This window comes from Lepisosteus oculatus, chromosome 3 (assembly GCF_040954835.1).
Source record: "Lepisosteus oculatus isolate fLepOcu1 chromosome 3, fLepOcu1.hap2, whole genome shotgun sequence".
In the NCBI taxonomy this organism is placed as follows: Eukaryota; Metazoa; Chordata; class Actinopteri; order Semionotiformes; family Lepisosteidae; genus Lepisosteus; species Lepisosteus oculatus.
In genome coordinates this window covers 7,611,493-7,638,716 of record NC_090698.1, presented here as the reverse complement: position 1 = coordinate 7,638,716, position 27,224 = coordinate 7,611,493, and the positions used below count along the sequence as shown (strand labels likewise).

The 27,224-nt window shown below is 46.9% G+C and overlaps 2 protein-coding genes across 2 annotated transcripts; one reads left to right on the top strand and one right to left on the bottom strand.

Moving 5' to 3' along the window:
- Positions 1–1,428: 1,428 nt before the first annotated feature.
- LOC102693000 (zona pellucida sperm-binding protein 2-like) lies at positions 1,429–18,988 on the bottom strand. Its single transcript, XM_015340632.2, has 23 exons — positions 18,802–18,988; positions 17,159–17,211; positions 16,368–16,457; positions 15,240–15,364; positions 14,912–15,055; positions 14,360–14,437; positions 13,816–13,986; positions 12,600–12,696; positions 11,527–11,750; positions 10,283–10,436; positions 9,587–9,795; positions 9,316–9,433; positions 8,235–8,437; positions 7,868–7,985; positions 7,500–7,669; positions 7,206–7,303; positions 6,694–6,809; positions 5,520–5,570; positions 4,788–4,971; positions 3,945–4,077; positions 2,864–2,939; positions 2,142–2,216; positions 1,429–1,561 (listed from the first exon to the last, which is right to left on the bottom strand). The coding sequence occupies exons 1-23, from the start codon at positions 18,921–18,923 to the stop codon at positions 1,440–1,442; spliced, it is 2,931 nt and encodes a 976-aa protein (XP_015196118.2). The 5' UTR covers positions 18,924–18,988; the 3' UTR covers positions 1,429–1,439.
- A 347-nt stretch (positions 18,989–19,335) lies between these two features.
- Positions 19,336–26,994, top strand: LOC107076591 (uncharacterized). Its single transcript, XM_015340633.2, has 9 exons — positions 19,336–19,407; positions 20,694–20,912; positions 21,930–22,001; positions 22,172–22,243; positions 22,754–22,884; positions 23,771–23,828; positions 23,989–24,154; positions 25,226–25,423; positions 26,418–26,994. Exons 1-9 carry the CDS (start codon positions 19,336–19,338, stop codon positions 26,528–26,530), a joined length of 1,101 nt encoding a protein of 366 aa, XP_015196119.2. The 3' UTR covers positions 26,531–26,994.
- The last annotated feature ends 230 nt before the right edge of the window (positions 26,995–27,224 follow it).

The following is a 27,224-nucleotide window of genomic DNA, read 5'->3' as shown; positions in this document are numbered from 1 at the left end:
TCTATATGGAGAAGTCCTCCGAGTATAACGCTTACTAGTCCCACCGCCGCGCACAACACAGCAGCCCTGCGAGAGAGAACTTCAGTCAGGAAGCACGACGCAACCGGGAAACACTGACAGAAAAACGTCTTCGTTTCGTCTTCATTCCCCTGCTCCCACTGCGTACCGGTTTACGACACGTGCATCTGCAGAAAATACTTTAGCCTTCCATCCTCCGAGAGAGGTTTGCATTTATGATTAATACACAGAGGGACACGAGCCTTCATCACTTACACTCATAGCTGGGAATGGCCGTGTTGGGGGGGAAAAACCTTCTCTGGACAATATCTCAGAAAATGAGTGAAGATCCTACTTGAAAGTATGCAAACAATTATGAGAGACAGCGATGCAACAGCGCTTCAAGGATCCAAACGTTTTTTTTTTCCCATTCAGAAAGAGAAGACAATTTGTCTTTTGGGCGCGCCAGGCATTCTTAGTAAAAGGGACAGGCGAGAGCACTCGGATAATGCCAAATGCTCACTATATATATTTTAAATATAACCAGAACTCGTTATTTTCTGGGGGGTCATCGATTAATTTTATTCCCATCAGGCTGTAACGTTTCTGTCGTGAAACTAGTAAAATGTCTGCTCATGTCCGCATTCTCACACTAATGATGTATTACTTTTCTGTAGCCCTAACGCAATGTGCTGTAGTAATGATAGATCGTTGTACGGCACAAAACATTAGTAAGCAATTGAAACAGCCGAACTAGTATTTCAACGTGCTGAATCCCATGACACGCAGTAGCAGTTATTGCCAAAGCCAGTCGAATGCTTTGTTCGGCCTTGACCTCGCCCGCGCCTGGTCGGTCTGTCCGGAGTGGCGCCGGCCGGCCCGTCTCGGTGCGTCCTTCCTGGACCCGGTTTTGACCAGCACCAGGACGTGAAAAGGGAAAGCGAGGCACCATCTCTTCAAACTCCACGTCTCCTTAAGGTTGCCGAGCTCTGTGCAGCGCGGCTGCATTTGCAGTTGCTGGAGAAGCCCTTAAGGGTTGGAGACGGTGTTGAACATTTTAAAGCGTGATAGTTGATGAGCCGATTTCACCTATATACCACTCTAGCTTTTACACTACTAGTTTCATTGCTTTTAAGCAGATGAACATGTCACATAAATAGGCCTGAGGTTTTTTTTTCCTCTATGGACATACCCATGTAAGTTACAGTGTAAAAGATTGAGTAATGGCAATACTTGCTTATGGTAAAAAGTTAAGGGGACCTAAGACCACACATGATAGGTGTTTTTGATGGGTAGTATTCTTCTTTGAGACCGAAAAATTCAGATCACGTCAGTTAAGAACATCAACAGTCCAGGCTGACATTAAATTATTATTTGTTTTATCAAATTATTATATGAATGTTAAATAAAGACCCAAACAGGACGGAGGATGAAAAGCTTTATTAGAAATCAGCATTTCTCGAGCGGACTCTGACAGCCGCGCCCACAGCAGATAGAAGCAGGACCCCAGCCGAGGCCAACAGCACTCCCACCAGGAGCACGGTGGGGGACAGGGGCTTCTCCACTGCAAGACAGAGGCAGGGTCACACCGCAGTGGGGTACAGCTCTGGCCTTGCAAGTCAGAGGTCACAGGTTCAAATCCTGAAATTTTATATTGCATGTTTGACTCAGGTTGCTATAGCTAAATGACCTGCCATGTAAACCCACATACAGAGCCTTCAAAAAGTATTCACACCCCTTTGCTTCCTTTACAGTTGACGTTGCAAACTCAATCACAAAGACCTATACAGGACTCTGTGCCTGTGAGCTACAGAAATCACACTATAATGCCAAAGTAGAATGAAAATTCTCTTGATCCTTTGCAGTTTTTACCAGTTTAAATGGTTGCTTATGTTGTGTGAATCAATGCATTAAAAAATTGTCCAGGTTCAGGGGGGGATGAATAGTTTCTGAAGGCATTCTCGATGATAGATGATACCCTGGCTAGAAGTGACAGCCACTAATTCACACTGCTATACCGTTGCTCTCTGGCCATGAGCATGCACTCATCAGTCTATGACACCCATATAAAACAGCTACACAGATGGACTGACAGCTCACTGGCATGTAGGATTTGTATGACTAGAGATCTCAGAGCAGCTCACCTGGTGCTGGAACCATCTGTACTGGCCCAGCAGACACAAACGCTGTAGGACTAGAGAAGGACAGGGCATCAGGACCTGGAGCAGACACAGTGGAGCGGAACGAAGAGATGAATACAGGTTTTTGAATACAGTCTGTTTTGAAAGGCTGAATAGGTTAAAATATTAGGAACCCCAAGACCCCAAAACAGACTCTTAATCTGCGTCTTAGTGACAAGCAAGTGTGGGATTAGTTCAGGTGGGTAGCTGCGTCAGCATGCGTAGGCTGCAAAGGAACAAGTAATAGATTTATTCCATGCTGAAAAAAAGAAGAAAGAACACAACGTTTCGGCCGTGGAGCCTTCTTCAGGTGTGTGCGTCTTGCAGAATAGTTTTGAGATTTCCATCACCATTCCTAGCTAGAAAAAAAAAATCACAAAGTCACAGTCCTTTCAAACACTATTTGAACAAGTGGAACATGCACTTCAATGCCATAATTTGTTCGCTTGTCGCAACTGGAAGAGCAGGACACTGACATACCCACATCCTAAAAGCTCCCAAACGCCCCAATAGACAGACAATAATGTCTTGACCTGTATTTCTAATAGTTTAGGAACCCTTACTGAACAACTATTGATTTTTTTTGTGCTACAGATCAGTGAAAATGAATTACAGTTACAGAGCTAAGCAGGCTGTAAACAAATACTTGTGCCCTATCAGTAAAGGATTTATCTTATCATACTCACTCTGTCCAGGTGAGCAGGCCCTGTAGCACACACTACCTGCAGAGTCACAGAGCAATGCTGAACAATGGAAATAGGCCTAGAGAGAGGAAAAGGGGCACATATACATATTAGTAATGGGTAGAAGCGCATAAATTACTGCATGAAAACTACATGGTGACTCTTAGGACTATTATTGTAAGTTAATTAGCATGCTGTCTCTTTTCCTTTCTGTCCCTCTGTTCCAGGACCAAACAACAACTAATGTGTGGCTGCTGGCTGTATGGTGATTTATGAGAATCAAGACGCACAGTGGGATTCCATCTGTTAAGATTGCTGCCTGCTATGCTGAGATAGGACAGCAGGGGGAGCCCTTAGAGTCAGATCAAGGTTTTTCCCTGTACTAGGCTATGCAGACCTTCTGTTTTGGAGTTTTTCTTCTCTGCTTTTGCTTAATGGACTGGGAATTTGAGAGAGAGATTGTTTTGCTGACTAGTTTCGGTTTTATTGCATTAAAGATTATTTTGCTTCTACTCTGTTAAGTGGTCCTGATGTAATGCAGATCTTTCTTCCATTCACATCTGGGCTGTCTGCTCTAGTCATGTGTGTCCAGTCGTGTCATACTGGAACACTGGTGGACTGCAGGTCTCTGGAACTCGGAAATGCACAGGTGCTAACAATGGAGATAACAGTCTGTAGGCCTGTAACATGTCTTCTTTCTTTTCAAAAACTTCTGTAAGCATTGAAGTGTTGAAATCTCCACGTGTTTCAATATTGTGTTCTTGTTACGACATTGATATCATGGTAGCTCACCTAGCGGTACTTGGGGAACCCCCAGCTTGTAGAAGTGAGAGGTCCTAGTCTTTTATAATACCTGGTGCCTTCATCAGAATAAACTTTCCACCTTTTTATTCTTTTAAGATATTTAGGAACTGCTCCAGCAGCTAAGTGAAGTATTCTGACCCTCTGACAAAGCCTGACTGATCTGGATTTCATATGAAATGAATAAAGGGCTGAAAAAAACTTCTACTCGAAATCTGAGTCCACCGGTTCTGGCTTTTTCATGCTAAAAAGTAGAGATCTCAGTCCAAGCGCTGACACTGACCTGTCTCCAGGTGGCGCTGTTCCCCTCTGGTGGCAACACCTGAATCTCCAGCCTGCTGGAGGGACCGCTGGCATTCTCAGAACTGTGGCTTGGCAGCACTCTGACCTTGTAGGCATCACCACCCTGCGGGCACCTGCACAGAAAAACAGGCTTTCTTATAAGAGGAGGAACAATGCGGTTTCTGCAGTGCATGCCTGTGGGAGCAGAGGAGCTGCGCTGCACACTGCAGTCTGGGGAGGTCTGATGGAGACCAGGGGGTAGGGTAAGGGGAAAGCATGTGGTTCTTTTGTCAAACAATACCTGGAACGTAATTCCAGTGCCACCCAATATTTTCAACAAAGAATCAGTGCAGTCATCAGGAAACCTTACTGAAGTGGTGGAAATGAGAGGGGTTAGGATAACATAGGCCCTTGAGAGCTGTTTATATGTAGCACTGAGAACAATAGTCTACTAACAGGTATAAGACAAGGTGATCAGCAATATCTATTCATTCGCCCACCACAACTAATTAAGATAAATCATATTGAAGAGGCTGATTTTAATTGGGGTAGCTTTCTAGCCACAAGAACTAGAATTATACTACTGTAGATGTATACTTACATGGGTAGGTGTCAAATACAGCACCTTCCAAAACCTTGCATGGAGTGGTTTGATCACAAGATGGATGCAGAACAGTTGGATTTTGAGATCCCCAACATAATTAAGGTGTGGACTTAACACTTAGGGTTGTGGTGGTATCTGACTCCCCCCCCCCGGTTACAATTTCATTTCAGATGGAGCTTGCACATCTCTTCCTGTACTGGGAAGCAGGACAGCACTAAGAGAGGGCTGGATGGGCATTACCCATTAGACAGCAGGTCCAGACGAGGCTCTCCCTTCGCCTCTGGGGTCTCAGTTGCCCAGCAGTCCCACAGGAGGAGCCGGTCGGAGGAGGCAGGGTGATCTGTGAGCTCCAGCTCCAGGTACAGGTGCCCCCAGAGAGCGACGGGGATGGGGTAGGTGGAGTGGAAGGAGCTGAAGGTCTCGTCTAGGGTGACGGGAGGCAAGAGGGGACATGTAAGACCGCATTCTTACTTAGATCCCCAGGATATTCCATTTCTGCCCTGCCTCTTCCAGTTTTGAATTTTCCAAGACCCGATACCCATTGCAGCAGCAAGCAAAGGTATCGTCTGTCCTGGGGTCAAGCTTCATCGGCTCCCATTTGCAAATTGCGCCAAATCTCATTGCTCCATGGTGCATAGTTCTTCCCAGTACAGGTGTTTGGATTGGCCAGCTGAAGTTCTCAACATCAAGGTACATATTCTACTCATGAAAAAAGATTTGACTTCGCAGCGATGAATTAAGCGATCTGCTCCTTTGCAGGCTAATGCATGGCGCTACCTCTCCCCACTCAATAGATCGGAACATGACAATTAATTGACAAACTAGCAGCAGTTCCAAAAATTCCAAAACCCCAATAATAAAATAAGGGGGGGGGTTCACAATGGAAGGTGAGGGGGAACTTGCCCACCTACCCCCTCCCTCCTGATTGCATGAGCCCCATTTACATCTCAGCCTGCGGGATCACAGATCTACCTGTTGCAAAGCGGGCTCTCAGGATCGGGACGTCCCGCGGTCTCCTCTGACCTGTGGGTGAAAGAGCACAGCGGTGGGGAAAAGCAGACCAGAGCACATACAACCCAGCAACATAGCTCACAGCCCAGCTGCTCACTGGAATAGGGCTCAGGCAGTACGGCTGCACTCACACACTGCTTTCCATAAAAGGGAGTACATTTGCTCCCATTGTATACACAACAGGAGTTATTCTGTCATTACTCCAGAAAAGGCAATTAATAATTGCTAACTTTTTCATGCTCGTTACAGCTGAAAAAAGTTCACTATGCAGATCTGTTACCTATATATAAGAGTGTCCCCACATGTACTACTGTGCTGAGCAGTAATTGTGAACTGGTTTGAAAACAGAGACACTAACATTAACAATTACTGGAGTTAATTCGAAGACATTTAAAGGGGACCAGTTTGATCATATCCATAGACCAAAAAAAAACAATCAATACTAATAGTGAAGTCCTCCACAGACACCTCCTCCAGTCCACCTTGACTGGAGTATACTGGCCAGCTTCATTTGGATCTTCAACACTGCCATACCACAGGAAACCCTCAGTTGAACAGACTAATAGGGGCAAGGAGTTTTGGATATTGCCAAATGTGAATGACATCACAAATGATCTTTTCAGTTCCAAAACACTGTTTTGTTTTTTTTTTAGAAAAGTCGCCTAGATCTTTTGACTTAATAAAAATCGCAGTCGATGAAATTTACTCCTGTACCTTATGAAATAAAGAACATGTACATTCATGATGTCATAAATATACTGTATAAAATACAGCAGAGCATACAAAATACCCATCATAAGCAAGCCCTAAAGCATCATACCTACCCCCTATAGGGCACCGTTGATCCTACCGTATTTCAAGCCAATGTAGTATTTCTTTTCACCTCATTTTATCATTTGTGCATTTTCCCCATTAGTGCAGGGAAAGTCCAATATTTCCAATTTTACAGACAACATTGCCCTTCGGCAGATTTTGCCCATTAAATCCAAAGCCCTGTAAACCGAAGTCTGTTAACCTGAGGGTTTACTGCAGTCGCACAAACCACCACAGGGGAAGACCGAGCCAGCTTCCCCTGGCAGCAGCAGGCCTTGCCGATGCTACCGTCTCTCCATGTCAGCCAGGTAGGAAACCAGACCTCTGAGGAAAGGCTCGCTCTGGTTCCCTGGGGTCGCGGCTGGGAGGGGCGTGAATGCTCTGCGGAAAGCCAGGGATCGCGTATCGTTGGCCGGATAGCGGCAGCGGATTGTCAGCCTGTTTTAACGGTGGGGAGAAGAACACATGGGAAAGGAGCTTCAACTTCAACTTGATGAATTCCCCCCTTCAGGCATTTGAGCCTGGCTTCCGTTTGTCACATTTTAAAATGCCCAGAATTTTAAAAAAGCCCAGCCTGAACTATGTGGTTTCAGCTTATTCTGATCTGCAAAAAGTTAGATCAGTCCTTTATAAACCAGAAGTTTGACTAACTCTCCGTAATGGAAATATACTACAAGAGTAAAAAGAATATTTATTACAGGAAGAAAATGCAGTAAGTTCACCAAGTGCAACCACACTGTAAAGCCCTCATTCTGCTTTGGACCGGATCTCATGGGTAAAGAAAGAGAAATGTTAGTTGTGCACAGTTACAGCAGATTAATGAAGAGAGCTGACCTGTATTCCGAATCTCGGTTAATCATGGGATCCAAGGTTGGGAAGAGTTTCTGTGTGTATCTCACTTCGTTCTCGTAGATGAGAAAACCCTTCTCCACCTAGGAAGAAATCATAATTTTGCTGGTCATCTCCCTGCATGAGAACTGTAATCAGACATCACTAAGCCAGAAGCTCTTACTGAAGTGCAGCAAGCTGACAGTAAGCACACAAGGAGCTGAAATGCATCTCGCAGGGGTCTCCACCGTGCAGTGCTTGCAAAAGTTCTAAACAAATCAAGAACAGAAGCCCACTCACCATCTGTATTGTTCCACAGGCGTTGACTCTGAAACGGAAGAGAGCCCTGGTGGCATCCGTTTCTTCAGGCTTGCAGTCTGGGTCCAGCAGGGTGGTCTGTCTGGGGTCAATCCGGGGTCGGGGGTCGGACAACTCCGCCAGTACCATCATCACGCCATCGGGCATGCACACTGCAGAGATAATCCCATTGCCACCGTAACTCTCACTAAGATCCCAGCAAAAGACCAGAAATATCCAGACTTTGTGATTGCATCTCAGTCCTTACTTATAACAGGACGTGGTCAAGGTCAGCTTTCTACACTTGAGAGAGAGAGGCCCGTCATCTTGCCCAGTTGTGTGTGGTTTACAGTGGCCAAGGGCTCTCTTACCCAGAAGTTCTCCCACAGGAAAGGTGCACCGGTGCACAAACATGCTGGCCACAGCCCAAGTCTCCGTGTCTACTAGCCGGACTTCCACTTTCGCCACTACACCTTGCAGGCTCAGATCCTGGAGAGAGACGTTTCCAGCTTTTAACTTCAGTTTCATACCGAACCTCTAATTTTTAATAATAACAACCTATAATATTGCAGACAGTCCTTTTATGCAATCTGACCATCACAGTGGTCCTTCTGTCACTCACCACAGACAAGGAACCAAAGAACCTTTCAAGTGTGTGTGTGGGGGTGGGGGGGAGTCTACCTAATGGGTTGTGTTATGTTAAAAAAGCAGCAATGGAAACAGGTGAAGTTACCCAACCTCATAAGTCATGCTGGAGCTGAAGAGAGGAATCTCTATACTGAAGTGAGTCTTGTGTCTCTCCAGGATGCAGTCTCTGTCCACCACGTCCCAGTCAAGCCGGCGTTCCCCGATGTACGCCTCCCACCGGCCGGCCGGATTCCCATAGTACATGAGCACACGGACAGCCGCATCCAAGCAGATCCCTTCGAATCGGGGAAGCACTGCGGAAAATAAATTGGAGTCAAACAGCTGTCCAGTGTGGATATCCTGCTGTCATGCTGGGCTTGTCTAACTGTGCCGGAGATGGACTGCCCATCCGGGCATCAAGCGCGTGATGCCAAACACCCGCCATGCCACTGGGGATTGGAATACACCGGAGAACCCAGGCAGGTAATCAGGGACTCCAAGGTTTTTCACCATCTTGCAAAATGAACAGCTGATTTTTTTTTTTTTAATTCATGACCCTCCGAGTTTCTAAACATCGTTTAAAAGCTGGATTTCAGTTGCCCAGCTCTTCTTATTGGGAAACTCGGGGGAGAAGGGGTGGGGGCATGACAGATTGCTGTAAAAGGGTAAAGATTCATTTCCAAGCTAGTTAGTTCCAGCCGTCTAGTTTTGGTGCCGGAGATTCAGGCCATGAACGATAAACCCATAAACCAAGACACCTGCATAATGCCGACACAGGTCCGAGTGCATTCCCAAACACTGCTTGCATAGCCTCTTTTAGGCTAATCATTTCATGCAGGGAAGACCTTTATATAGAGTCTGGCCATCCGCTGCCCTTTCTTCTCAAGCTCGCCTGTGCATGTGAGCTTGTTCACCTTTGGAGGTGGCGGTTCTGTAGTGGATGAGAACACGAACAGGTGAGCCAGAGCTAGTTGAACAGATGGTAAATGATGGGGATCATCTTGATGAATGATGATAAAACAGCATTTGCCCATGTATTCTAGCATGTGCCTGGAGCAGGGTTAGCAGCCTTGGAATCAGATTTCTAGCGAATCCTTTTTCCTGCGATTCCTTCTGGTCCCGATAAAAACGTATTCAACTTTGAAAAGAACAAACAGTGAACTAATGAATAGCTGGTCAGAGTCTGACTCACCAGTGTCCTTCAAGTCACACACAACGGTAGCTGGGTAAAAGAAGACCTCGCCCTGCGGTTTAACAAGCAGGGTGGTGTTGAAAGTCAGGGTGTACCTCCTGAAACCTCCTCCAACGTACTGCTCACAGAGACGGAGAGAAAGAGAAGGTGAGTGTCCCAAAAACCCTTCATTTGTATTCAGGGAAGAAGCCCAAACTTTCGTTCTTCTAGGGCCATATCCAAGTCTTTAGTTCAAAGCTGTTGGGCTAGGGTTAGAGAATGTGGTTCTTACCTCCTGCGAGACGAGAGGGTCTGTGAAGGGAACCTTGAGGATGAAGGCTTGTGTATCATTGGGGAAGGCCGTCACGGTTATCTCGAAGCCACGCTTGCGGGCCTGGGCCAGAGTTAGGTCCTCACCTCCAACGGTCAAGTTCTGAAGCGAGACATCCAAGTAGAAACCTCCCAGGATGATGGTGAAAACCTGCTCAGCTGGGACAGTGCCTGCAGAAGCAAGTGGAGGAAAGAGCTTGCAGTTTCAAAAGCTTGAAAAATCTCACAAGTAACGTCCTCAGCTATCCTTTGAAATGCAGGACTGGTTTTGCTTTCAAATCTCTGTCTGCGTGACTTGGGATGTACAAATCTCCAGGTTCAAACTCTGCAACTTCTGCAGGTAACTGAAGGAAGAAGGGATTTGGGCAACTGGAAGTCTAGAGTGATACTGGCAGTGGGTACACTCCTTCCAGAAGAGTGGCAACACTGACCCTAATTGCACAGAAATACTGCTACAGTACTTTCTCAATGCAATCACATGGATATGGTGAACACAAACGGCACAGCATATTAATACATATTAATTATTAAAGTATATAATAAGTGGGAAGCAATAGCATTGAAAGTTTTACAACACCGTGCTTGTGCCTCTCTAAGAGTGCATTAGCCCAGTTTATTCAATGCAACTAAACAATCCACAAACCAGAGCACGCCTTACCATTGGTGAGAATGGGGGTGTAGGGGATGTACGGACTGCTGAGGGGTCTGAAGCAGCGATGTTGTGTCAGCTCCCCCCGCTCGTCCTCCCACAGGTGCACAAAGAACAAGTCAATGTCGTAGATGCGGTTGTAGTGGTTATTGATAACTCGGCTCTGCAGGGGAAGGAAGAAATAGCACCCAAGCACAGGCAGTGAACACAAGCAGAACGTAAGTGTTTCGGTTCACTTTTGTATTCCTGACAATTTACCAGGCTCAGTTCCTGGAGGACTGCAATGTCGTATCACTTTTGTTCCAACTGTAGTACTTTTTTCATCATCATTTTCCTTGCAACTAAAGTAAGTGTTCTGTATTCTAAATAAGGGGTTCATCTAAGCATGTGGTTTTAATAATCATGGTTATTAGCTTATTAATTATGTTCATTTTATCCAGTCAATAGCTTAATGGGTATTTTTCAGTTAAGATGTACAAATAGCAAGAAAAATGGAAACACCAGTGAAGTCAGTTAACAGGGCACTGAGCTACCATTTGGAGCCAAAACACCTGTATGTGCTGTTGCACAGAGTCTGCCAGCATCTGGAATTCTGCAGGAAAGCACCGTTCTTCTACAAGGACGTCACTCAATCAAGGTCTGGCTGAAGGAGGTGCGTGGTTCCAGAATATCCCATAAGTGCCCAATTGGGTTCAGATCAAGTGACCCGAGAAGGTGATGACAAAAGGATAAGAGCATCATGCTCATCAAACCATTGGGTGTTCTGTGTATGGAGGCATTGCCATCTTGGAACACAGAGCTCCCAGCAGAAAATCAATTCTGCGACATTGAGTGAACATGATCATTTAAGACCATTAAGTACTGGTTAGCATCGACCTTGCCTTCTAATTGAGTGTCCATGCCATGCCAGGAAAATGTGCCCCACAACATTTCAGAACCACCAGAACCCTTCACCATTGGAACCAAGCAATCTGGACTGCAGAGTTCTTCAGTTTGACATCACATGTGCGCTTGTCCATTTGTCAAGAACATGGTGAAAGACAATTCATCTGATCGCATCACATTTCTCCACAGCTGGTTAGCCTGTTGCCTGTGCTTCCTGCAACACAGGTGCCTTGAGCAGTATGTTCAATGCAACCTGGTCTGCTTGGTGTCAAGACTGAAATTTGTAAACGCTTGCTCTGCAGTTGCTCGGCTGTTTTGGCTTGTGTAGGCTTAAAACCCATTCTTTCTTAAAGCAAACTCCCTCGTACCGTCACATAGCCTCCCTCGGCTCCGAATGGGATCCAGACTTCCATTAGGCCATTGCGGACACTCAGCTCAATCCCCCTGTCCTGGACAGTGAGGTTTTCCAACAGCCGTCCCTCCACTCCGACCCGCGCCCCCCTGTCCCGAAACCAGCGCCTGTCCTGGATGAGAGGGGAGAGCACCTGGGGGACGGCCCAGGAGAGGCGCGTGCCATCAAAGGTGGCCTCATCTGAGACACAGGGAGCGAGAGAGATGCAGGGACAGTTGCACAGAGCAATTATGCACAATACAGCCCACCTAGATGTTAGCAATGTTGTTGCACTTGTTGCCCCTGAGGGACTTGATTAGACATCCCTGCCAATTTCTCAATTTCCTCTAATCAAATGTAACCCTGGAGGATCACAAGCCTCTTCATAAGTAAAGGCACTCATAGGGACCACAAGTATTATAGTCCTTTTCTATTCTAGGATATTAACCCACCATCACCATAACTTCCCTCTTTCACACAATCATAGATCCCCTATCTACCAGTTTATAACTCATCCCCTATATACATCATATTTCCTTATATACATCATATTCACACATTTATATGTAATAGGAGTACTGCCATCTTGTCTGCCTGACTAATTGGATGAAGAAAAGAGGCTGTCAACCTCCGCTGTCTAGAAAGAGAGCAGAGCTTGGTATGTGCTGCACCATAGGGGGGCAAGATAGCTATGGACCCATGCATACTGAAGTCTGAGGTTTGTTTGGAACCGAGATTATCGATTTTCACAATGGTAAACTTAAATCTATAGTGAATCATCTGAATTTACAGCTCAAAGAAGAGCTACGGTTGTATTACAGCTCTGGAGTCGAGCTGCACAGAAAACCACTTATCGTCCCTGAGACCAGCCTATTACAAGATAGCTGCTACTGCCATGTCACAAGCATTTCAGCCCCACTTGCTGCTTTAACAAACAAGGCTGCATTCAAAGGCAAGCAATGATGTCTGGTGCGCACACACACACACAAAGGAGGCTCTCGTTTTTAAAAATCATCAATATCATCAATGGAAGTTTTCATCAGCACTTACTCTGGGGGCAGGCTGTGGTGACATCAAACATCAGCAGCATCCACTGTCGCTTGTAGAAGACAGTGGCCCGCACGGTCTCTACTGGGATCCCCTCATCCTGTAGGGGGCAGGGAGCAGAAATTACACAGGACTTTCCTATGGCTCAGCAATGAAGACATGCTAGTATAGTACCAATTGTATCTATTATAGCCCCGTTGATTTGGAATCAGCCCCTTTACCAAGTCTGGGCTTTGTGATTGTGACACCCACTCTGCACAGAGAGGAGGAGGAGGAGGAGGGTCTGCAGACAGGCCCCTCTGGCAATGCCAGTCACTGCTCCAAGACGCCTTACAAGACAGTGAGCACTGACTGGAAAGAGCAGTGTCTCTCTCCCAGGCAGCACCGCCAAGCTGCAGGCATCAGGAACAAGAGGCAAAGGCCAAGAGGACCAGGATCGGACAATGGCCTCCCACAAAAATAATGAATCAACCTATTATTGCTAAATCAATATTTGCACTGCTGTACAAAAATCTAAAGATGTTTTGCACTGTCCTTCTCTTTCCACCCAAAGTTTTCTGCTCTCATAAAACCTTCTTGCTAGCACTTCCTCCTGACTGTGCTTTGAAGAAAAGGGCTCTTAGCTTCACTGATTCGTACAGAGAAGCAATAGCTATTAATGACAAGGAACACCTGACACGTCTCTGACTTGACTTATCCTCTGACTAGTCGATTGAATTTGATTGCCCGATGTGGTGGATGAGCCGTTACAGTGTTTCTTATTGTCTTTTGGCTGATGTGATCGGGTTTAAGAAGACTGATCACTGAATTAACGACTGCCAAATGACCAGCTTTTGTTCTTGTCACTCAATCTAAGCTATATAAATAAAACTGTTAGTAAAAACCGACTACTACGCAGTAGTGCATTCTGTTGACAATGACAAAGAAATTAGAACTGTAGTGCCACAGATCCAGTCTAAGCTTTTTTGCTGAGCTAAAAATCAAACTGCAGTAGGAGAATGCATATCTGCTAACACTGGAGCAAAACCACAGCTGGTTTTTATGTATCCCCACCTTTTTGGCACCTTGTCTGTGCCAAACACTGGCTAAAACCAGAGATCTCCCCTAGAGCATAGATCTCGCAGACAAACTACTGCTATGAGGGCGCCTGCAACCTTACTGTCCTCCATGAACCCTCCCACCCCCAAAAAACCCAGCATAAGTGTGAACGACCTCTGACCTCCAGAGTCTCAGACAGGATAGTAGAGTACGGGCAGCGAAACAGGACCCTGCTGCAGGTGGAGTTGAAGTAATACCCCAAGGCCCGTGCCTCCGAGGGACTCATGGACTGCTCCGCCCTCCCGGACACCTGGAAAACCACCTTCCACTCCGACATCAGCGCCTGCTCCACCTGGAACATGTGCACGTGTGTGAACTAATACGGCCAGCATGAAACGGACACAGGCGCCTACTGTACAAGCACAAGACAGCACTGTGCGCGCACACAGACAGACCGCCTCAAAGTGCCAGAGACTTGACGTCATGGCCTTACAGTCCGGAGCTGCCCACGATGACAGAGGAACAAGGAAAAGACAAAGCACTGCCATGATTCTAATGATCATTTTATATCTCAAGATGTCAAATCTCAGACCAAGCCAAGTTGCCATTGGCACAGGGTGGAAGAGGAGAGGTGGACTTGAGGCTAATGTATACAGTCAGAGAGAAGTACCGCCTTAGAATTCGTCAGTTGTGGGGACGTAAGTCAGGTACTGCCCTTTACCTACCGAGGGGAAGACAGCTGCCCATTTAGTTCTGCTGAGCCCCTGGTGGGTGATGGCTGGGCTGTCCTTCCTCACGGACACCTCAGGAAGAGAGGGCATTGTGGGTAATACAGGTGAGACTTCATGAGACACCGCCCCAAATAAAAACCCGTTCTGAAAGTTAGGGTATGTAATACCAGGGCTCCCTGGTATTCCCTGAGAACAACAGTCAAGCAAGTTCTGTAGATCCTAAACTTAAACCATTAGCATCTTCCAACCTGTAAAGAAGGGCTAAACTGGCCCAGTTACGCCTTTATTAAACTACATGAACCCTCTTCCAAAAGACCTTCACCAAAAACGCTTTAAGGTGAAAACTTGGTGAAGTTTTGCCCTTAAATTGCAGCGGGGAGCAATGAAATACTTTTTAGAAGAATGAATGATACAAGATTCAAGGTAGCACGTACTACAGCTCAATTCACTCACATGGTATCCTCTGCAATGAAGTGTTACTTCTTGAAATCTTTAACTGGTTAACAGACCAGCTGACTGACCGACTATCGAGGAGTGCGGCTCTACCTCCATGTAATTCTCCTCGCAGACGATCTCGCGAGGTTTCCACGGAGACCTGGGTTGGCAGGTCATCTGGAAGGGGTAGGACGTCTCCCACCCGAAATCATCCACGTTTACGAACCAGAACCCCAGCCAGAACTCCTCGTCGCCCTGAAACGGGATCCAAGGAAAAAACAAAGCGCGTCCCGATTGGACACGGAGCCTGTGCCGTGCTGTCTAGAGGCTGGAAATTCTTTTGCGTCCCACATCGCCGCTTTGTTCCGATCCACGATAAAACGCGTTCAAACCATGCCCCTATTTCCAAACCCTCCCGGTTGCCTCCCGCGGCACTCACCTTGCTCTCCACATGACAAGCCAAGAACGACGCCCGGAAAATGAGATCCCCAGGCGTGTTGAACACCACAGTAAAACCGCACTCTGCTGCTTCCTGCTCAGTGAGAGAGCGGACTCTGGCTCCATCTGAAAGAACCACAGAATCTCATCCATTGAGAACTGTTTAGAGATAAGACAGAGCAGGGAAGTGTTCTGTGTATTTGTGTCCAGCTCATGCGTGCCCTACACAGCTGCTGCCATTCCTGTTCTTTATACAACACTGACCAACTTTTGACCAGCATTCCTGAGATCCACTCGAAGTTTAACCATCTGCTGGGCATCATCTGTGAAGAGAAGGAATTCTTCCGCAGATTAAGCTGATGTGCAACCAAAGGTCCGATTCCTGTTCCTGTCCATGTATGCACACGACAAAGCAATGGACTGCAAAACTGTAGACATTGCTTTGGGAGCTGTTACAAGCCATAACTGTATAACTGATATGAAATGCTGGAAAACCTTCCATAAAAATGGGACCTTTTCATGCTGTAGCCGTTAACAGCATTCATGAACCACCTGATAAAAAGAGGAGTGTACTGTAATACAGGACCAATGACCTTAAAGGGAAACTGCAACACTTTCTATATTTCGGGATTAGAAAGAATCGGCTACGATGAGTGCATTTAAGATAAGAGAGAAGATAAGATCACTTTATTGGCCATATACAATTTCTTGCATTAGGAATTTGTCTTTTCGCATACCCCAGCTTGCTCTCCATGAGACACAGACAGGGAGAGAGAAGTTTGGGGTTAGAGAGAGCAGGGTCAGCTATTGTACGGCGCCCCTGGAGCAGCTGTGGTTAAGGGCCTTGCTCAGGGGCCCAACGGAGTAGGATTCCTCTGCCGGCCACGGGATTTGAACCTGCAGCCTTCCAGCCACAGGCGCAGATCCTTAGCCACAGAGCCACCACTCCGCCCCGCCCTGTGGTCCTTTATTCAGACCACAAAAACAGTAAAAATGTACACAGTAATGTGTAAAGCCTCCAATTTACATCACAAAATAGGCTGATCTTCCCAGACAGTGCGTACACTACACAAACCCTGGGAGCAGATCCGCTTCCAGAATCCAGAACCCAGCACATCCACTGTCTCACCCATGATGTCAAAGCGAAACATCTCCCCGATGAAACTGGACTTCACGGACACCAAGAAATAACGGTCACGACATTCTGTCTTGAAGGTCCCTGCCAAAAGAACAGTTCGGGTGGAGTTTGTTTGCAATTTTAATTTGGACTTGGAATATGCAAGTCTGCCCCCATTAAACACACCGCATTCCTGCCCTTGTGTCAGATCAAGAGCTTTTCTCAGCAGCGTTCCAACAAAGCTTCTCTCCCCACCTCTGATCTCAATTATCTAAATAAACCCATTTGAAGACAAAGTTGAACCAGGTGGGTTATTTAGGTCTTAATCAGCTGCTAATTGAAAAGTACCTGTAAGACCAGCAGAACTCTGGCCTTCAAGGACTAGAGCTGCCCCCACCTAGAGCTAGAATATAATGCACAGTACTAGATGAAGCCACGGTAGCTCAGGCAGCAAGGGCGTCTAGCTCCTGACTGGAAGGTACCGGGTTCAATCCCAGGTAGGGGCAAGCAACGTTGCTTGTTCTAATTCCTTCCAGACAGCTCCCAGGTCCACTCAGCCTGCTTTCCAAATGAGTACCGGAGGTTAATCCTTCTGGGGGTAATAGGCTGGCCGGAGTGTGATGCTGACCACATCACCTCCACCTCCAGTGTCGGATGGTTGAGAAAAATGGTGGCCCTCGCCCCCATTCCCCCCATGGGTCTTTATGGCCCGAAAAGGGGACCTAACCTACCTACTAGATGCCATAAGAGCAAGGTGGGAGTCCAATTCAGAACTGAAGGTCTTTTTTTCTAACGTAACTCACCAGGAGGGACGTTGACCCCAGTACCAACTTGTAACACACACAACAGCAACAGCCTGAAACGGGAAAAACACTGGGATCAAGAGGCATCATCTGCGGGACCAGCAGTCTGTAACGAGGTTCCCCACTGTCCCCGATCTCAGGAATATCCAACAGATTGCACACTTACAATGAAGCCCCTTCTAACCCCCCCACACACAGTGCAACCGGCTCTTTCATACCAACATTGGGTTCAATCAATGAGATGATTATTTACTTGGAATGAGCACAGATTTAAGCAGTCCTAGGTTTGGGGATTTGGGAGTTCCCACTAGCTTGGCTATGGAAGAGCCCTTGGGAGAGAGACTCCCTCCTCTCTGGGGAAGCAGTGGGAGTGTTGGAGGAGGAGGAGGTAGTGTTTGCAAGGGATGTGCCCAGGTGACCAGAGGGAGGCAGTCAGAGAGAGGATCCCAGGCTGGACACCCAAATAAGGGAGGAAGAGCATCTCGGGTCTTGTGCTCAGGCAGGAAGCGAAGCGGCTGAAAGGATCAATCAATCAAATTATATTTGATGGGGGGGGGGGGAGGGGGATAAAATTCACAAAAGTAAAGTTACAAAATAAGGTTACATAATAATAGATAATAGTGCAATAGAAACTGAATAAAATAAACTCAGACAGAGCTCAATATAAATAGAGCTGCTGTGTGTCCAGAGTCTATGCAGTGCATTATGTCCAAGTAGTGCAGTGTGCCGAATACAATGAAAACCGTGTCCATGTACCCATTACGGGTGATTTGCTGAAGGGGCTGCAGGTTGGCTATTTAGCAGTCTTATTGCCTGGCAGCTTCAAGAGCCCAGATCACGTTTTGCTTGAATTTTGGTTTTAAAAGTTCCATAAACTAGATGATGGAACAAGCTGAGGGATTTGGGTACCAGTAAAAATATCCCCCTGCCAGACGGTAGGAGCAGAACATAATATTTGGGAACCCCCCTTTGTTATACTGAAGGCTACTGTGTACAGTACAGACACTATTTCCTGCCTCACCCCCAACAAAGTGACAGTCACCCACAGTGACGCTTACTGTACGAGATATACTTCCAAACTGCAATACAGCATTCAAACAACTTGAGTAAAACCGTTAGGACCACTAGTCCATCATTCCATAAAAGCACAAAATGCTGTCTCATCTTTATATTTTGACTAACTCGATGTTTTATTACACCAAAAATGTCATTAAACTAAAAACCAGGCTCCCTGCTCCGAAATCCCACACTAAAGATGAAGCCTAATGTATCTGCTACTGAGCTGCTGATTTAGGAAACAGTCTTGGAGTACTTCACTACGGCCTTCACCTGGCCAGGTGTCTGAACAAAGCACGGAGGTCTCCGGAACCTAATTTTTCATAAATTAAGTTTTTCTCATGGAAGCCCAAAGTCGAAAAGTGCGTAGCGCAGTTATTCGTTCCTCGCGCTCTCGTTAATCTCTCTGGTTTGCTCACTCGCTTTAAAATTTGACTAGTTCACTCGAGCGCTGAAGCTTTTCCCTGGGGTCAATTGGAAAAACCTTTCAAACCTCTGTCGGTAATAAAATTAGATTTTGAAAGTTGCGAGAGAAGATGCACAATTGTTTGGAAGCGTGAAAAAGTCGATGTCGCACAAGACCTTACCCAAACAAATCTTCAGAAATCATGATCATATCGTAAGAGCAAGACGGGGCTGAAATCCTGTCTTTGTGGAAAAAAGAATGAAAAACGGAACTGGTGTTTCTGTGTAGAGACCTTAGCAACATTTAACTACACCACCTGAATAGGATTGCGCTAAATGTCACGTGACCGCGTTCCCAAAACGTGGATTAAAGACAACTGAAGGACAGGTGCACTCGGGGCGCTGTCGGCTCGACAGAGCACTCTACGTCAGAGCGTCATAAAAAAACCGTCCCAAGCCCTCATCTGTATTGATGTGAAATGCTATACTATCACCATTCGTCTAAATCTTAAATAGTGTAGAAACTGAGCCTCTAGTCTGAAGAAATCCAGGCTGCTGCTTTAAAGTGGTGCTGGCGGACCGCTAAGTGGTGATCTTTCCTCTCGACAGTGAAACAGTGCCCCCGTGTGGTAAAAGGGGAAAGCGGCTCACTTCACAGAATAGTTGCAGATCCCCAGGCAGTGTTCCTAAGAACAACAATAATTCCTTACACGTATATGGCATTGCCCTCCACCAACACCAATGTGAAGCTCCCACCTGCACGATGTGACGGCAGCCAAAGTGCACCAGTACACTCAGCACACACCAGTGATCGGTGGGGAGGAGAACAGACTGATGAAGCCAGTTCATAGATGGGGATTAATAGGAGCCCGTGATTATTGAAGGCCAGGGAGAAGTTTGGCCAGGACACCAGGGTAACACCCCTACCAAGAAACACCTTGGGATTTTTAGTAACTACAGTGTCCGGAACTCAGTTTTACATCTTATCCGAAGGACAGCACCATTTTCTTACAGTATAGTGTCCCCTTCACTATACTGGGGCATTAGGACCCACACAAAGATCGCAGGGTGAGCGCCCCCTACTGGCCCCACTGTCACCTCTTTCCAGCAGCGACCTCAGCTTTCCCGGGAGTCTCTCATCCAGGTACTGACCAGGCTCACACCTGCTGAGCTTCAGTGGGCTGCCAGCCGTGTGCTACAGGATCAAACAGATGTTGTTAATCTCGTGGTCTTGTCTAAATTCTGCCCTAGGCCTGCTCGTCTTGCCCTGCCTAAATTGGCTTCACCCTTGAGTAAGGTGCTTCGCTCTGATTGCTTCAGGGAAATACCCAGCTGTGGTCACGATACACAGGGAAGATACTTTGGACAAAAGGAGCAGTCAAGCTCATTAACAACAGGTGGAATATTTTTCCCCCCGATCTGGTGTGCAGGGCAGTTTGAAGTGGGTTCCCTCCTGTATGCAAAGCTGTCTGGGACCCTTTGCTTGAAAGGTCATGAAAGGCATATTATAGTTAACATTAAAAATATATACATACAGTATATTAAACATTTTTTTTTCATTTTAGGAAACTATGCTACTGTTGGTACCTGTAAATAAAGCAATAATCTGTACAGTAATATACTGTGTATACAATACACATTATAAAACAACACTTGCTTTTATGATGTCCAAGTAGGTACAGCAGCTGCGTCAGCGTGTGTAGGCCGCAAAGGAACAAGTAAAGGTTTATTCCATGCTGAGAAGAAAAGAGACGCAGCTTTTTTGGTGTAGAGCCTTCTTCAGGACACCTCGTGTTCTGGACGTTATGTCTCTTTTCTTTTCAGCCTGGAATAAATCATGCTGCCAATGCCTGCCAATACATATTTACCTGCCTTTATTAGACCATGTTATTACATTATGAATAGACTATAATTCTTATACAACACTTGTACTTGTTTATTTACACTACCGTTTAATTACACTACATAATAATAATGTATATATAAAAAGGTAGGCGTTTGAGATCGCTTTGATACAGCAAGTACAACACGCTTATCCGGCGCTGGCTAACATGCAGACAATCTCTTCCTCCAGCACACGGGTTCTGCGGGGGGAGGGGGGGGAGATGACGAGGCTGAGGCGCGGGTCGAGGCTGCACCAGCGAGCCGTGCGTGTGAGCGGGACACGGGGCGGCGGCGCAGCCTGGGCTCCGCTTCTGGGGAGGAGCCGCCGCTTGTCCGGGGAGCCTGGACAAACACCCTCGGTCCTCGTTCCGTCGCTTTGCCAGGAGGCCGGGAAATGAGCACCGATAATGTAAGTCGGCAGCAACGGCCGAATAGATACAACCGTCGTGTGATAAACACGAATTAAGCAGGGCAATTGCGGATGGATAACCATGCCATGTTTTTAAAGGTCTAAAAAAAACCGTTATATTTGCGCTATAATTCATACAAGAGAAAGAATATGAATATTAATGTGATTTAATCTTTTTATAGATTATGCCTCACTGATGACAGCTGTTATTTTAATAAACGAATGGCATCGGGTTGCTATGGTTACTAAATCGGATCTGTTTGGGGCTACTATAATACCATAGTGCAAATCAGTTTTTGAATACTAGAGGTGAGGTCTTCTTTACTACGTTCACTTATCAATACCGGCTCTGATTCATATCCCTTATATTAAATTCTCCTATTGTAACGTCATGCGGCAAATGTATATGACGTCACGGTCTGTAGAAAGAGGAGATTCAGCGAATGATCTAACGGAGAAAGTGACGTATCCGGCATGGGTGGGGGGGAGAGGAAACCGGAGCGAGAAGTCCTGGCGAGCATGCGAACCCCCCCGCACAGGCGGTTACTCAAACCCAGACCCAAAACACTAACAGCTAACAGCGACGTCACTGTCATCTTTAATGACGCCTACACCTCCGTCTATTGGACCTGCTACAAATATCTTCCTCTCACTGAGACTACTGCGATTGTTAAACTTAAGCACAATTCCGCTCACAATAAACATTCAGGACACTTCTTTTAAAAAATGTTTTTATATTATTAATGTATGTGCCTGCTGCTTTAATCCAAACAGTTTACATCTGCACCCATTTACACAGCCCAGTGTTTTACTGGAGCAATAGAGGTACCACAGTACTGTCTCACCTGGGATTTCGAGGTACAAGCCCAGACCCCTGACCACAGCTCCACAGATGAGTGAGGTCTGTTGTTGGTTTCATGTTCAAGTGGCTGTTGTTGTACAGTTAGGTTACCATTATTGATCATATATCGATTGTCTCTGTTACTCACTGACGTGCTCTTGTCCACTGGCTTGTAGAACCAGGAGATGGAGCAGAAGAGGAGACTGCAGCCCTTTCTCACTGATCTGGCCACACTGGGGTCACTGCAGGTCAGTTGAGTTCTATTATGAGTTAGTTAAACGTGCGGAGGTGTTTGTGGGTCAGTACCGCGCTGTTGGTGGGTGACCTGGTCGTGCAGGGCTGTCTGTGGGTCAGTTTAGCAGAGTGCATATGTGGAAACCCTTTTTCTCCTCTTGACCTTCTGCTGTTGTCTCCCCAGGGCTTCCGGTACTTTCAGCCCTGGCTAAGAGGGAGAGAGGAGCTGCTCCTGACTGTAGTTAATGAGGATCTGGTGGGTACTGGTTTGTGGGCTCCAGATTCCCAGGCTGTCTGCTGAATAAGATGGAATCACACACCAATCTCAGCTACTTTACCCCTGAGCCCACACTGCCTCTCTCCCTCTCTCCCAGTGCCTCAGATCTCACTAAGAGCCCACACTGCCTCGGCTCTAACCACAAGCCCACACTGCCTCTCCCCTTCACTCCCAGTGCCTCGGCTCTAACCATGACCCCATACTGCCTCCCTCTCTCCCAGTGTCTCAGCTCTAACCACTAACCCACACTGCCTCCCTCTCTCTCAGTGCCTCGGCTCCAACCATGAGCCCACACTCCTTCCCTAATTCCCAGCCCCTGAGGTTTTCCACGAGCCCACACCGCCTCCTTCACTGCCAGTGCCTCGCCTCTCAGCACACGGTTTTCTCCCTGGCCAGCACCGGACTCGAGCTCTTTGCAGTGCCAGTGCAGTAGGGCTGGCTGTGCGCTGGCAGCAAAGCGTTGTGACTCTGGGTTTGTGGTCCTGGCAGGGCTGGAGGTCTCCCGGATTCCCAGGCTCCATGGCCTCCTCTCCCGGCTCCAGCAGCAGCAGCAGCACAAGCTCCAGTGGGAATGCTAGAGACCTGTCCCGGGACGAGCAGGCATTACTGCTCTCGAACAGGTGGGTGACCCCTGCGTCTCTCATCCCACAGCACTTTTTGGCCATCCGAATAAACATTATGCAACCTTGGCATATTTTAAAATGGTCTGAACTTCCACCCTTTGTGCTGCAAAATGTATTCAGGAATTTAAAGAACCCACACAACAGCTCAAATTAGCTTTCAGCACGAAGTCAAAACACAGGAGGGGTGGGGGACGTTTTTAAAACACGCTCATGGCAGGTTTTGAAAATGCAAAGCCCTTCCTTCAAAAGGCACTCATGCAAAGCACACATTTGAATTGGCCTCAAGGCCAAGGTGTGATGAACATGTGCCACTATAATGAATTTAACACAAGAGGCTCCAGTGTGCATGCTGGGGGTGACTGAGGAGCCTGTTGAGGAGTGAAACAGCTGCTGTCTCTGAGCTGAACTGCCTTTGAGTGTCAAGTGGCTCCTGTTGTTGCAGGAGTTGGTGCGACATTGGCCTTTTCCATCTTTTCCCTTCTTATTCCACAGCTTGACCAACTGGAGTCCTGTAGTATTTATCTGGTGTGCAGTACATTTGGGGCTGCTTGATTTTGTGCTGCCCATTAAATTGCAAGCTATGTCTTTACCTACAGCTCCGCACAATCAAGAGGAAACAGTTAAATTCAGCTCTAGGCTGGGGGAATCATAGGTTGGCGGGGTTACCAGGCCCCTCTTGAATCGTCAGCTGCTCCAGACCTAAGCAAGAAGAGAGCTGAACTTGTCCTGTTAAGATGTTTTGATCTGCATCACGCCGTTACCAGAAATAGCAATCAGTGAAACAGATATCAGCCAACCCACAAAGAAAACAGTACAATGTCCAGCTTGTTTATGGAACAGAGATGTGCTTCCTGTATTTTTCTCTTTCTCCCTGTCTCACCAGGATCAGCGAGGGCTATCTTCTCCCTGCCTCCCCCAGCGACCGAGAGATTGCTGTGCCAGTAAGTCAGCATGTTCCTCATGTGTCTCAGGCATGGTTGGATTTCATTGTTCCCCCTCTGGCCATGTTGCAGTGAAGGACTTTCTTCCACTGCATACTGGTGAAACGATGAAGGATTTGCCTAGGAGTTCTCATCCCAGTCATCTCTTACCCTTCTGCAGGAAATGAACTGCACCCTCTTCTTATTGGCTGGCTACGCCAAGTATGGCCGCCCCTACGCTTGGATACGGTCCAATCATGAGCGGCTTGTGAACATCGGAGGGGCTGATTCGTTCGTCAGGGACACGCCCATGAAGCTGAAGTCCATTGCTGAATGGAGCACACATGGTAAGCTTGAGAAGGCACCTGTCCAGAGCTGGACTGAAACAGAGGACCTTGCTTTAAAGCAGGCATGCACAACTCTGTTCCTGGAATGGCTGTCTCGCTCGCTGCAGGTTTTCCTTCCAGCTCAGCTCTTAACGATCCAGATTAGCTCATTTTAGCATAACTGGAGCAGTTTATATGCTTTTTCAAACTCGTAAGAAGGTTTTCATTTAAAGATGCACTCTGGTGTATGAGCTCTGTGGGTTTTAGAGGTTCTTTTAACACAAATGGTGAAGAGCTAGAAAACTATGATCATATTTTCCCAATTGTTAGGTCACTTAAACTATTATAATAGTCTACATTCCACAGGCCATAGGCCCATGTGGATTAGAGTTGCTTGTCCCTGGTTTATAGGAAATTGCAATGGTAGTTTACGTCTGTGAAGTCAGCAATTGTTTCAGCTGTCAGTAATATCATGCTGTTAGAACAACTTTGAATTTTGCCAGCAGCTACATCACCCTGCAACTCCCAACTTCCCATTGCATTGAAGCTCAGCAGGTGTGATCCTGGCCAGTACCTAGATGAGAGTCCTCCTGGGAAAGCTAAGGTTGCTCCTTTGTTATTAGGACCAGTAGAGGGCGCTCACCCTGCAGTCTGTGTGGGTCCTAATTCCCCAGTATAGTGACGGGGACACTACACTGTGAGAAAAAAGGCTCCGTCCTTTCGATGAGATCCTGAGGTCCTGAATCTCTGTGTTCAATAAAAACCCAGGGTGTTTCTTGAAAAGAGTAGGAGTGTGACCTCAGTGTCCTGGCCATATTTCCCCCTGGCCTTTAACAATCACAGCCTTATAATAATCCCCCTCTCTGAACTGGCTTCATCACTCTGCTCTCCTCTCCACTGATAGCTGGTGTGTGGGGAGAGTACTGGTGCATTATGGCTGCCATTGCATCATCCAGGTGCTGTTGCACATTGGTGGAAGGGAGTCACCATTACCTTTTTCTTCTTCTTCCTCATTATTATTATAATTATACACTCTCACCTGCATCTTTTCTCACCTCTTCCTCCCTCTCTCTCTGCGGTTGCCCCGGTCAGGCACGAGAGTGTGGGACATGGTCAGTGAGCTGGTGACGCTGTGCACCACTCCTGCTCCCATCAACCCCTTCGCCCTGGACCTGCGGTACCTGGAGCGCCTGCCCCTTGCCGAGCGCTTCCTGGGGTCGGGGGCCCTCATCAACTTCCTGGAGATGATCGTTGTCCACGGCAACCGGGAGGAGCCCTACTACAGCAGGGGTGGGTGTGGCCAGACACAGGGACCACAGTAAACGTCAATGCACACATTCAGGGTCAGCTGTATTTGCAGTCTTAAAACAACAGTCTACAGTCAGATCTTGTTTCCAATAATTTTATTATATTATATTATATTAGTATTATACATTATTGGCAAAAATGCACCATTTAATAGTTTCACTATAATATTTTATTATATTAAAGTTCATTTTATATTATTATTTTATAAAATAATATAATGTAAAATAAACATTAATATATTATTTTATGTTATTTTATTATACAGTCTCTGTGGGTCCTAATGGCCCAGTATAGTGATGGGGACACTACATGGTAAAAAAAGGCGCCATCCTTTGGATGAGACATAAAACCGAGGTCCTGACTCTCTGTGGAAATTAAAAATCCCAGGGTGTTTCTCGAAAAGAGTAGGGATATTACCCTGGTGTCTTGGCCAAAATTTCCCCTGGCCTTTACCAATAATGGCCTAATAATCCCCATCTCTGAACTGCCTTCATTACTCTGCTCTCCTCCCCACTGAGAGCTGGTGTGTGGTGAGCTTTCTGGTGCACTATGGCTGCCGTCGCATCATCCAGGTGGAGCTGCACACTGGTGGTGGTGGAGGGGAGTCCCCATTACCTGTAAAGTGCTCTGAGTGGAGCGTCCAGAAAAGTACTATAAAAGCATAAGCAATTATTGTTAATAATTGGTATTGTTGCACTTTGTCGATTTAATCATTTGAATGGGTAAGAAAACCAGGAAAGAGAACACAATGCCTGATTTTGGTAGTATATCCATTTTTAATACCATGAATCGGTACCCTGGGAGGTGTTCTTCATGCTTGTGGGAGCAGCCTGCTGTCTAGACACGGGCACACTGCATGCTCGGAGCCCCCCAGTGACCGGGACCCCAGTCCCAGCAGGGGCAGGGCGAGCTTGCGCCCCCCTGACACGCGTGTGCGCTTACGCGTGACCTCACTGGCTCCATCCTCTCCACGCAGTGACCGAGGACCTGGACAGCCTGCACCGGCTCCACGTGCGCGCTCTGTGGGACGTCCAGCAGAGGGCGTCGGACAGCGGTCAGGTCACCAAGGGAGAGCCGGAGGAGGACTGAAGAAAACAGACCGTTCCAGGGACTAACACTGAAATCCAGAGTATCGATTTGCTAATTTGAACACAATTAAATTATATGTTTGGCTCTTAAAAAGATGGTTCCAAATCTGAGATTTCCAGACCTGAAACAGATCGCTGTAGCACTTTCAAATGGGTGAACAGTACATCAGCAGGCCTGGAAAACCCTGCTTTAGGCTGGGGAGCGTCAAGCCTTCATCCCTGCATTGCTGCAGCAGTGCCGACACCCAGAAAGCAGACTGCAAGCACAGCCACACAATTAGCCCCTAACCACATTAATATTAACAGGAATTAAACTTCTGATTGGCAAGGAGAGACTACAGTGCTTTCCTGAGCATTTGCCCTTTTACTCCAAAGAGGAAATCAAGTGGAACTCCTAAAATCAAAACCCTTATTTTTTTTGCAGGAGATCAGGACCAATAAACCGAACCCGAAAACAACCGTGAAGTGCTCGTCCCTCTGTTTCCTTTCCTCAGTGAACGGGCAGCTCTGTGCGCGCTCAGGTAGTCTTTCTTCCCTGGAGGAAGGAACTGTGGTTGTCGCCTCTGTCCCAGCTGATAGTGCTTTCTACTGCACTTCTCTCCCCTGTTGCCTCCCCACTCTGGGATCTTCGGTGAAGGTGATCAAATGGAGGCTGAAGCACAACTCCGACCCGCCCAGACAAGGTGCCTGCCTTT

What these genes read in the sequence shown, in the direction of transcription:
- LOC107076591 (XM_015340633.2), top strand. Translation starts at nt 19,336, where the DNA reads ATGGCATTGCCCTCCACCAACACCAATGTGAAGCTCCCACCTGCACGA. An exon ending in CTGTAGTTAATGAGGATCTG is followed by an intron (nt 22,244 to 22,753) that starts GTGGGTACTGGT and finishes TGGTCCTGGCAG; the next exon opens with GGCTGGAGGTCTCCCGGATT. An exon ending in GCATTACTGCTCTCGAACAG is followed by an intron (nt 22,885 to 23,770) that starts GTGGGTGACCCC and finishes CTGTCTCACCAG; the next exon opens with GATCAGCGAGGGCTATCTTC.
- LOC102693000 (XM_015340632.2), bottom strand. Translation starts at nt 18,923, where the DNA reads ATGTTGCTAAGGTCTCTACACAGAAACACCAGTTCCGTTTTTCATTCT. An exon ending in CTTGTCATGTGGAGAGCAAG is followed by an intron (nt 15,056 to 15,239) that starts GTGAGTGCCGCG and finishes ATCCCGTTTCAG; the next exon opens with GGCGACGAGGAGTTCTGGCT. An exon ending in CACCACAGCCTGCCCCCAGA is followed by an intron (nt 11,751 to 12,599) that starts GTAAGTGCTGAT and finishes CCTGTGTCTCAG; the next exon opens with ATGAGGCCACCTTTGATGGC.